The 12,400-nt window shown below is 34.6% G+C and overlaps 1 protein-coding gene across 1 annotated transcript; it reads right to left on the bottom strand.

Annotated features, from left to right (window-relative positions):
- Positions 1-3,242: 3,242 nt before the first annotated feature.
- LOC132603077 (110 kDa U5 small nuclear ribonucleoprotein component CLO) lies at positions 3,243-9,691 on the bottom strand. Its single transcript, XM_060315958.1, has 11 exons — positions 9,536-9,691; positions 8,321-9,078; positions 7,082-7,150; positions 5,745-6,938; positions 5,498-5,596; positions 5,263-5,421; positions 5,085-5,170; positions 4,816-5,014; positions 4,255-4,365; positions 3,951-4,157; positions 3,243-3,858 (listed from the first exon to the last, which is right to left on the bottom strand). The coding sequence occupies exons 2-11, from the start codon at positions 9,059-9,061 to the stop codon at positions 3,760-3,762; spliced, it is 2,964 nt and encodes a 987-aa protein (XP_060171941.1). The 5' UTR covers positions 9,062-9,078; positions 9,536-9,691; the 3' UTR covers positions 3,243-3,759.
- Positions 9,692-12,400: the final 2,709 nt, after the last annotated feature.

Raw genomic sequence — 12,400 nt, 5'->3', positions numbered from 1 at the left:
AGTATAGCAATATGCCCAGTGTAATTCCACAAATGGAGTCTGGGGTGGTTAGGATGTATCCAAACCTTACCCCTTTCTTAGTGGAGCTGAAAGTTTGTTTCCAAAAGACGCTTGGCTCAAAAGGGGAGGAAAAATGAAGAGAAAATAAAAGAAAGGAATAAGGTGCCTATAAAGTATCAAAAATTATAAATTTTACATCTTGCTACAGAGATCTAACATGGTGTTGTCACACATATAACATCAACTAGATGACCTATGCCCGTGCTGGGCACGGGCTCAACACTTTAGATTATAGTGTATCTATGTATATGTAGTTGTGTTTGGATAGTGATAATATATATATATATATACACACGAAGTATGGGTTTTGTGCTCCGTATCTAAAACTTTATTATATTCGTGTTTGTTACGAAAATTTATTAATACTTTTTAAAAGAGAAGACTTATTTAAAAGAAAACTATTTTCCTCTCTTTGAGATAAAACAATAGCAATATTTAAGCATCAGTTGATACTTTCAATTTTAATTCGATTAATTTAAAGGTGTAAAATACTTATTATTTTTTATCAAATTTTGATTTGAATAATTCTAATTCAAATTATTAAATTAATTTTACATGTTTAAAACGAAACAAAGTAGAAATTGATTTTCTATTTAAACGAAGAAATGCTATTTTTTAATTTTTGGTAAATATTCTCGGTTTAGTTCATTTTACTTGTCATGTTATCTTTTGCATGGTTTTTTAAGGAAACGTGAATTAGAATTATAATTTGACTAATTTACCTTATTCATTATTTGATCTCCATTTGATATTAATCTCTTTTCACATTTATTAAAGTAAGAATAAAAATGAAAAAGTAATTAAATTCTATCTTATTTTAAAATATAAATATTTTAAGTATATTTATTTTAGTAATCATAACAAATAAATGACATAGCAGAATAACAAATACAGCAATTAAATATCTAGATTAGATCTCAAGCTAATATAAGAAAAGAAAGGAAATTGTATGTATTTGCCTACTAAACCTTTTGAAGAAAAACAATAATATGGTGTCCATATTTTTTGTTGTGCAATAATTTCATTTGCTCCCACTAATGGGTTAATACGCATGTAGCAATGAATCCACTATTATTGACTTGATGGGGATACTTTGGGAATTACATGAATATTGTTTGATTTTTTAATATATGGGGTGCACGTTTTTTTGTTTTGTTTTGACATTGCTTGTTTTTTTTAATATGGGGTTCACTTTTTTTTTTTTTTTTATGAGTTTGGAGAGGGTGAGGTCCACCTTTTTTTTTATGAGTTAGGAGAGGGTGGGATCCACTTTTTTCCTTTTTTTTTTTTTTAAGTATATAGAAGCATTTTTTTTAAGAGTGACTGACGACGAAGCATGGGTAAATCGATGCTTCTATATAGTAGAAAAATAGAAATATAATAAAGTATTTCTATCTATTTTTTAAAAGAGTTGGTAATATAAAGTATAAAATGTCATTTTTTTGCCCTTAAATAAAAAAGTGGGACCAAAGGACGGACGACGATCTTGCTTATAAACCGGCTCTTCTATATAGTAGTAAAGTAATATATATATTGTTCAAAACACGAGTAATATAACATTGTAGTTTGTGCTTCGTATCCAAAACTTTATTATATTAGTGTTTGTTACGAATACAAAGTTGGCAAAAATTTATTAATAGACCTATTTAAAAGGAAACCATTTTCCTCTCTTTGAGATAAAACAATAGCAATATTTAAGCATCAGTTGATACTTTGAATTTTAATTCGATTAATTTAAAGGTGTAAAATATTCTATTGTTAATGTATGTAGATTGGGCCTAAACAATACCTATTATTTTTTATCAAATTTTGATTTGGATAATTCTAATTCAAATTATTATATTAATTTTACATGTTTAAAATGAAACAAAGTAGAAATTTGATTTTCTATTTAAATGAAGAATTACTATTTTTTAATTTTTGGTAAATATTTTTTGTTTAACTCATTTTACTTGGCATGTTTTCTTTTGCACGGGTTTTTAAGGAAACGTCAATTAGAATTATAATTTCACTAATTTACCTTATTAATTATTTGATCTCCATTTAATATTATTTTTTCTTTTATGACATTAATCTCTTTTCACATTTATTAGAGTAAGGAAAAAATAAAAAAATAATTAAATTCTATCTTATTTTAATATATAAGTATTTTAAGTATGTTGCTGTACAACAATTTCATTTGCTCCCACTAATGGATTGATACGCATGTGGCAATAAATCCATCATTATTGATTTAATGAGATACTTTGGAAATTACATAAATATTTTTTGATTTTTTAATATGGGATGCACTTTTTTTTTTTTGACATTGTTTATTTTTTTAATGTGGGATTCATTTTTTTTTATATTGCTTGATTTTGTTTTTACATGTTTAAAATGAAACAAAGTAGAAATTTGATTTTCTATTTAAATGAAGAACTACTATTTTTTAATTTTTGGTAAATATTTTTTGTTTAACTCATTTTACTTGTCATGTTTTCTTTTGCACGGGTTTTTAAGGAAACGTCAATTAGAATTATAATTTCACTAATTTACCTTATTAATTATTTGATCTCCATTTAATATTATTTTTTCTTTTATGACATTAATCTCTTTTCACATTTATTAGAGTAAGAAAAAAATGAAAAAGTAATTAAATTCTATCTTATTTTAATATATAAGTATTTTAAGTATGTTACTGTATAACAATTTTATTTACTCCCACTAACGGATTGATACGCATGTGGCAATGAATCCATCATTATTGATTTAATGAGATACTTTGGAAATTACATAAATATTGTTTGATTTTTTAATATGGAATGCACTTTTTTGTTTTTTGACATTGTTTGTTTTTTTAATATGGGATTCATTTTTTTTTTATATTGCTTGATTTTGTTAATATGGAGTCCACTTTTTTTTTCCGTGAAATTGAAAATGGTGAGTTTCACTTTTTTTTTTTTTAATATTGGTTGGTGTTTAGTTAGAGCCCACACTTTTTTTAAAAAAAATATTGATTGATGTTTAATTAGGGCCCACACTTTTTTTTTAAAGTGGAAAACGGACGACGAAACATGGGTGCAAACTCATGCTTCTATATAGTTTAAAAATGAATACTCATTATAGGACAGAATCAATGAGGTTGCAAACAATGGCCTTTTCAGTTAAAGATATCACATGCTATACATAAATAAAAGTAAATAAAAGAAGAAATTCTGGCAACTCGAAGAATGAGCTCAAGCTTTAGGCATACATAGAATCCAAAGAAGATGCAACAACACTTAGTGTGATTCCATAAAATACTGTAAGAATTGCACCAGTGCCCAATAATTCACTACATTTCAGCATACCGAAACCTCATACTCAATGTCGGTCATGCTACAATGTCTACTGATCAGAGGAAACAGACGCAAAATTGAATGTGATAGCAAGGGTTCAACCAACAAATGGTCGAACAGCTCAAAGAGGCAAGATAGGTAGGAACCATTCACGATCCTGGACTGCCAATTTGTACTGGAATATTAGTTGGTCGAACAGCTCAAAGAGGCAAGACAGGCAGGAACCATTCACGATCCTGGACTGCCAATTTGTACTGGAATATTACATATATTGTCGTTCAAGGAGCTCAATGATCTAAGACCTTTCAAATGGCTATCGGCAACATTACATACAAAGGAATGCGCCCAAGTTCAACACAAAACCATTTCAACTACGTGACATCTACATCATCTGCAGGTGAAGATCAGCATCCTGCTGCGCAAGCTCCACCATCATAGCCTCGTCAAAGAACTTGTTGATGCTCACGTCTTCACTCATTCCCTAAAAAGAAAAGGGATAGATTTATCAAATCAGGTTTTCCATAAAAACCTCAAGGGTAAATAACTTCAAATTAACCCTGCAAGAAAGTATACCTTTCTACGCCTTGTCTTCACCATGAACTCACGAGCCAGATGCTGAATTGGGGCAGGCTCCAGTGGTCGTAAAACAATGCTCTTGTCAAGAGGATCCCCAGGGACAATAGCCCAATGATCAAACACCGAAAGACAAAACGCCTGCCCTTGGGTGTGATACCTCAAGTCCGTTTCAAAACCAAAGGACTCAATGACAGGTAAAAATGCCTGGACAAAGAAGTTGTGTGCAAATGAGAAACCTCTGATGCTATAACACGAAAACACTATCAATAACCCAAGGTGCTATTGATAATTGAAATCAAACCTTGACAATGTAGGCAGGGGTCCCAGGTTGAGGAACATCAGCAGTAACATGTCCACGCCTGCGAGACAACACGGTGTATATAGCAGAGAGACAATCCATGGGCGTTTGGATCTGAAGCAAGACACCACAAAGTTAGCCCTAGTTTCACATAAGAAAACATCTTTCAAAAAAAAAAAGGTTGAAATTTCATCCCTATTTCTGTAACTAATTAAACCTAACCAACACTCTAACAATTGTACTTTCTTGTCAATTTGAACATAGTATAAACCCAGCAAGAGTATCACTAGTATCCTGTTGTGACAGTCCCGCTGTTAACTTTTTTCCTAATATGAATGTGCATAGAGCAGTAGCTCTAGTAAGTAAAATAATGTGTTTTATACAGCTCATAGGTCCAGTTCTAAACCCCTCTCCCCTTCTTTTCTTACATGGTGATCCAAAGAACTTAATAAACAGTTTATCACAAATGCATTCACCCAAGTGTGCTGCAAACATTAACCACCCCCCCCCCCCCCCCCCAAAAAAAAAAAGAAAAAAGAAAAAACTCTGAGACAAACAGGATACCTCCACATAATATACAGGTTCCATAAGCCTGGGTGTTGCCATGAGGAAAGAAGAGTAGGCTACACGACGTGCAGTTGGAATAATCTGACCCGTTCCACGATGCAATGGCTCCGGTGCAATCTTTGCATCGACTATTTTGAATTTAACATTTCTAATGGGCTCATCACAGAGGGGTCCTTCCCGAGCTCCCCATTGGAACCTGTTAAAATTTTGTTAGTCCATTATCTGGGGCAGGAAGAAAACCACAAAACTAAAAAAAATCCAGTTACCCCTGAACAATAGAGTCTTTGACAGCATTCAACAAGCTCTTGTCCACTTCACTAGAGAGTGTATCATCCAATAAGATGTTAGGCCCCTGTATATATGTTCAGAATATGTTCAACTAAATGATCCATTAGCAAAAGTTCAAAATAACTAAGTGGTAATCTAAATTATGTAACAACTGACCTGCTTATCAGGTCCAAATGCCCAAATAGACCGTGCAGCAAGCAGATCCCAGTCATATTTGGTTTGGAAAAAGTCACCAAGTTTCTTTCTTGGCCAATCTATGCTTACAACACCGTTCTCGATGTCCTCAGCAAGTCCTCTCTCCAGTGGTTCAGCAATCTACAAGCAATATAAGTAAGCAGCGAGGGAAACAATTTTCACAGCTTGCACAGATGAAAAAAAATAACTGACTCACCATGGTGATTTTATTTTTCTTGTTAGGTGTTTCAGCAAAACATTTCATTGAAGATGACTCCACGACAGTTTCACAGAACGAGACAACTGGATCAGCCACCTGAATATTGCACACATAACAATAAAGCACCTCAAGATTAGTTAAGTTCGATATATGAGTCCTTAATGTCAATAAAGTAAGTCTTATCTCTTGAATCAAGTAGAGAACTAACAAAGGTAAATATATGAAGAGAAAGTTATAGAAGCACCTTCACTTCCACCTCAGAGTAAAGCTCTCTAAGGTCCTTCATTATGGAATCTAGGTACAATTCACCAGTACCTAATATTGTGTGTTCACCGGACTCTTCAACCTTTGTGATTGCAAGAGGATAACTCTTGCTGATTTTCCTAAGCCCCTCCACCATTTTGGGCAACTCGCTAGGATTCAAAGGCTCGGTAGCTGTTTTCACCACGGGAAGAGTATTGAACTGAAGGGGCCGAAATATGTATACATCCTCATCGAATTCCAGATTACAAAGAGTAGCAGTTTTCATGATTGAAGCATCCACTCCTTCAATCAGAACCCAAGCACCTGGAGGTGCCTTACTTATGGGTATCCTGTATCTAGCTTGATATACCCACAGCTTTGTAACTTCTTTTACAGTCATATCCTCTTCATCATCAGGTGAATAGCCCTCTCCCAGAACTCGTACTGTCTGCCCTGTCATTATTTCGCCGCTGTAAACCCTACCAAAAGCATCAAAAGTACTACAATCTGATTTGGGATACAGCTTGGTCACATTAACCATCAAAGGGCCAGTGGGATCACAATCTTCCATTGCTTTGTAAATTGCTGAATCCTTTGGACCCGTGTATATGTGTTCCACTTTCCTAGCTGCAGCAGCTTTAGCAGAAGGAATGTGATGAACCAACATGTCAGTAAACCCAGTGGCAGTGCCAAAAACAGCACTACAAGCCAACCTCAGCAGAGGCCTTACATTTAGACGGTAAGCTGCATTGCTAAGTGTCACTCCAAGTTCTGCCAGGGTTGCTTCAACACTCTTCTTGTGCTCTCCAATCACTTGGCTATAGATTTTGTAAAGAGGTTCAAGAACAAACTGCACAAAAGATCTTTCGACCCCACTTGCAGGTGGTTTCTTCTTGAAACCTCTCGTGTCAGGATCATAGTAGAAGTCCCCCCAAAGCCGCGATGCAAACTTGCTGGCATCAAATGCAACGCCGTGAAGCTTAACATACAGTTTGGCAAATGACTGCAATGTGAATGACCATCCTGCTGTTGCACTTGCAAAGCAGACATTCCCTAATGCAGGATCAATTACTTGTGCATTTCCAGCTGTAGACGAGGCAGCTGTAATTTGACTGTTGACAGTTTCAACTATGTGCTTTAATTTGAAGTAGGCGTCCTTCGGAGGCAGTTTAAGCTCAGTTATCAATCTGTCAACCTAAAAGGACAATAAAAATTATTATTATTAGAGATAATAAATAGTGTCCCAACATTGCTGGACTTTTGAGCAATTTTAGAGGTAATAAATTGTGTGCCAACATCACTTGACTCTTCACCAGTTTTATATAAGAGACGAGATACCTTGTTTATCACAAGAACGATCGGAATACGATCTTGAATCGCATGCCGAATGGCCCTTTCTGTATTTACCTGTCACGAATGACACAAGCAACAAATGTAAGTTGTCTAGCTATGCAGAGTACATGTACCAGAAAAAGTTCAGATAGAACTCAATTGTAGCAGTACAGCTTCAAAAAATATATATAAAAACTAAATAAAAAGATGAAACTGTACCGCCCAGCTCGTCTACCTGATTAACTTAATCCAACAAAAACCCACCCATACCCCATATGAACCTCAAAGCTTCGATATTACATTTCCTTAAATTGCAAAGCTTCCCAGAACACATAAAGCCTCAGCAGCTTACATCAAGACCCAATGATGATGATCACTTCCTTTCAGACAACTTCCATTGTTCTACACACCTGGCCACATACCAGCTAGTTTAAAGGGCTCACACTCTCCATCGGGCAGGCAATGCTAGATCATATAGTAATAAATGGGGCACTCCAGTAGTTGAATGTTTTACCAGGCTATTTAAATCTCTATACCTCGCTTTAAACTCTATACTCCCAACTCCCTGGCATTAAGGGGAAAAAATTCCAAAACATTGCTTATAAAATACCAATTTCTATTTGACAATACTTCTGATATTATCTTCAAATGTAAATCGTGCTTCATGTATTTATTAAGAATAAGGTGTAGAAATGTATGCTATTACTCCCATTTGTGGAGGTTTAGTACTCTTTTACATGACTAACTAGTTATGAAGACCTTTGTTAGATCTTATCTAGCAGCTATGTGATTCCCACAACAAATGTATGAACTCCAGCAGATGTCAAGATGGGTAATTCAGAAGCACTGTACTGGATGCTGCAGGGCAGAAATAAAATTACTAACTTATAATGTATAAAGACTAACTATTATTACAGTAGAGTAATCCCAAGGAATATAACTCGACTATCCAGGTAGTTCTGCTAATATTTACTGTCTGCATAATATACGTACGAGTTGAAAACCATATATTTGGTTACAAATTCACCATAGCAATATGGTCATAAACAAACTCCACCACACACAACGGAGGCTGCCAAATCAAGGTTTCCACCCGTATAAAACAAAACTAGCTTTTAGAAGCATATGCTTTGATGGCTATACCTTATAGCATCCTATAGAAACTTTGCCTCATTCTCTGAAACACGAAAGCTGCTAGGCTATCATCTACAGGTGAATTAACCGGAGAAATGAAAAGGAACTTACCATCACTCCTTCAACGGCATCAACAATCAAAACTGCCCCATCAGCAAGTCTCAGAGCAGCTGTCATTTCATCGGAGAAGTTAACATGACCAGGAGCATCCATAATGTTACAAAGGTAAGACTTTGAATTACTGTCTTCGAGGACTAGTGACATAGGGACGGACTTAATCGATATCCTCCTCTCTTGCTCATCTATTCTTGTATCCGTATACCTCATATGCTTCTCACTGTTCTGATCAAACGTGGAATTATGATGTGTTTGCTCAATCAGCATATCCATAAACAAGGTCTTCCCGTGATGTATGTGTCCCACTAAAGCAACATTCCGAACTAACGTTGGGTTCGACATCAGACCTAAGAGAAACTGAGTCGAAACATAGGTGGATGAATCCTTTACCCCAAGTTCAAACTTGAGATTCTTCACCGGTTTAATTATAGGCATTTCGAGAGGCTGTTCATCTTCATCCATGACTAACGTCTCGACTTCTTCACCATAAACCTCTTCAGCTGTCGGGTAGTATTTCTTGTCTTCAGCAAGGACAACTTGGTTATCCATGTCAACGTCTTCTTGAGTAGCCAGCCATCCATTTGATGCACCAGGCTGCTCACCATCAGATGCAGCTCTCTCATCTTCACTCCTATCGGGGAGCTCATCATCTTCCTCTTCCCTATCACTTTCCTGATCCGACTCTATTTCAGGACCAATATAGTTCCCAAATTCATCATATAAGCTATCATCCATGACTCTTTAATTGCTACCTGATTAGACAAAAATAACACACCCACCCACCATATTAATAAATTAATAACAAAAATCAACTGCAGAAAACTATTTCTTTAACGTTTAAAAATATAATAGTTGGCTACAAAAACATAGGGTTTTAAAGGGCCAAGATAGTTCCCAAATTCATCAGATAAGTTATCATCCATGACTCTTTAGTTCCTGATTGAACAAAATAATTAGCCACCTAATCGAGTATTCAACTAAATTAAACAAAAATAAACTGCATTAGAACACAATTCTAACAGGCAACGTTGAGATGCAGCTAAAAGACTGTATTTTCTCCCTTTCAGAAATAAAACCTCTCTCATTGCTAAGCTATATCTTAGACGTGTTAAACCACAAATGGCATTATATTATTGGGTGCTAAAAGCATAGGGTTTGAAAGGGTTAAATGAGTAAATTACTAACTGGATGGAAGAAGAGAACTGTTACCGTTAACTCAAAGAGTTGCCGGAGATAACGACGTGACGGCGGCGGAAGTAGCGGTGGTTCGAACGAGCAGCTCCCAAGTTACTGCTTGTAGTGTTGGAAGGAACATTTTTAGTTTTTTCAGTGTTATAAGATATGGGCCTTAGTATGGATCTGGAACCGCCTTTGACCCAAAAGCCCAAAATAATTGGGTTTTGATTTGGGCAATTCGCAGTAATGTCTGATTCTGGGGTGGTCTTTAATTTTTGTCCATCAAAATAAAAGTATTCAACTATTGTCCTTAGGGTTCTGGGTTCAAATCCCTGCTCAGGCGAAAATTTAAAAAAAAAATCATTAGGCAGAGGTTGCCTACAAACTCTGCCCCATCGGTCATAGCTTGCCTATGGGCAAATCTCTGCTTTGCGAAATTTCTTTTTTTTTTTTTTTACTGAGCTGGGGTTCGAACTCAGAACTTTGGAGTATTCCACGAAGGCAAAAAATTAAAGACCACCAATTTGAGGGCCAAAAATTAAAGACCACCCCAAAAGAAGAACAATCCGCGCAAAAAAATGTTTTGATTTTAGTGGGAGTACCAGTTCATTTTTTTGGGAAAATAACACAAATTGTCCTCTATAGGCAAACTAATTACATATATTTGCCGCCACAATGATTTTATTTACCCGTAATGATCCTTCACTTGAAAATATTTACCCGAGGTTCTTTGCTCGCAGGTCCCAGCAGCCTTTTTATGCGGAGGACAATTGGTTTTAGTTTCCTACTAGGGAATTTGATTGCGCTTCGCATCATCATGAAAGAGTCTATTAAAATTAACGAAATGATCTTTATTAATATCTAAATGTTTAAATAACAAAAAAGTAGATTTTGTAAAAATTGAAAGATATAAAAACATTTCAACCTTAATTAAATAAAAGGACATCATGTGAAAAAAGATAAAGAACAACCAAAAGAAATATAAAGGTATAAGAGATATTTATAAGCCTAGCGAGTAGCGATCGGTGATCTCAGAAATTCTTTTGTTTTTCTGCATTAGTAAAGAGTAGGAGAAATTTAGTAACAATTGAGTTATTTGGTATTTTCTTGATAATTGATCAGAGCGATGGAAAATCCTCATTGAGTAAAATTTGATACTCTCCTTTAGTAAAGAATTTTAAATGAAAAGAGAGTCTTTCGCCATTGTCTTATAATTCCATGGCTCGAACATATATTTTTCTGGTAATAGATTTCTTTTCCTTTGCATGATTGAAATATTACTCCCATGCAATCTGTTTTCGAGTTGAAGATAAGGGAGAAAATTTGAAGTCACAGTTAATGTTTATCACTATTAGTTCGAACTTTAACTAACACTGTAATCTTTGACCATTTAGTCAGAAAAGGTGTAAACATCTCATTTTTTTTATTCTCCTTGGTTAATTTTATTGTTTAAAACATTTTAGGTCTTGTTTTAATATTTAGTACTAAATAAGTTTCACTGGTGAACGGTAAAGTTTTCTCCGTGTGACGTAAAGGTCAAGAGTTTGAGTCGTAGAAGCAGTCACTAATGTTTGCATTGAAGTAGGTTGTCTACATCACACTCCTGACATGCGGCCCTTTCACGGACCCTAACACGGAATGCATTGTTCACCGGCTGCCCTTTTTTCACTTGTGAAAAATAAAATTTAAAAAGTCATATTTTATATACAAATCTATATATATATATATATATATAAAAGCAAGACTTAGGCCCGGTGATGTGGCGCTCTAAAATTCCAAGAAACCAATTTATCTATTTTCTCCTTTTTTTGTCTTTTCTCTTTATTTTTTTCCTCTATAATTGTTTAAATTTAACAAGCCTAAAAAACGTGTCTTTTCATGTTCATTAAAGAAAGAAACTGTCCCAAGAGTAGTTGTTATTGTTGCATCCATTCCTCATTTACGGGGAAAAGAACCCCTGCAATCTACAATACTCTTGCAATGACTTTTCTAGCAACGTTCCTCCCCTTATTGTCTACTCATTCATGCTACTTCTCCATCTCTTCTTTTCATTTAAGGTTACACTCTTCTCTCTTTTATAATTTACTAGAGTATTTTTTTAACAATATCCTTGGACTTCTCTTTTATCTTTTTCAAGTTCAGCACAAGTGCAGTTTTTCAGAGCACTGTCACAACTATATACATGTGAAAGTTGTGTTATATGTTTTATATATTCTTTTAGTGGACAAGATTAAAATATGTGCTTGACCATTTTACATATGATGTTCTTGATACATAAGTTAATTTCAAAAAAAAAAAAAATCTGTGAGGTTTGCACTTTTTTTCTTGAGACCCATAATGAATACATATTTGTTTTACTTATTGTTGTATCAGATGACTATGGATGTCTTTTGCGTGATATATACATTAAAATCCAAAAAAAAGAGGTTTAACCAATTCTCTGTCAACTTATTTCTTCTATAAGAAAGCAAAAAAAAAGAAAAAAGATGCAAGGATCCTGATGGCCAAGATCATCCACATTAATTTGGTTTGGCCGATTTTCTTCATCGCAAACAGAGAGACATAGTTCCATTTCATGGATGTTGCTTTTGTGGTTATTGAAATGCCATACTCATGTAACGTGGTTGAAATGCCCTGTTTCTATTACTCCTATTTTCTTTCCTTACTTGAAGCCTTTTGCAATGGTAACTCTTTTATCCTTTCACATTCCATTGAGTAGAACTTCACATGGTATGTGTTGGGTTTTAATTTGGATATATTTAACTTTTGTGACATTTTCTTTAATTCTTCGGTTGAGATTTTATTGGGAAAAATGTGAACAAATATATAATAATTGGTAAGGATAATTTTTTGAGATGACGGAGTGATTTTGAATTTTGTTGGAGAAGTGGCATGTAA

Source organism: Lycium barbarum, chromosome 7, assembly GCF_019175385.1.
Source record: "Lycium barbarum isolate Lr01 chromosome 7, ASM1917538v2, whole genome shotgun sequence".
Classification (NCBI taxonomy): Eukaryota; Viridiplantae; Streptophyta; class Magnoliopsida; order Solanales; family Solanaceae; genus Lycium; species Lycium barbarum.
This window is presented reverse-complemented; position numbering and strand designations above follow the sequence as displayed.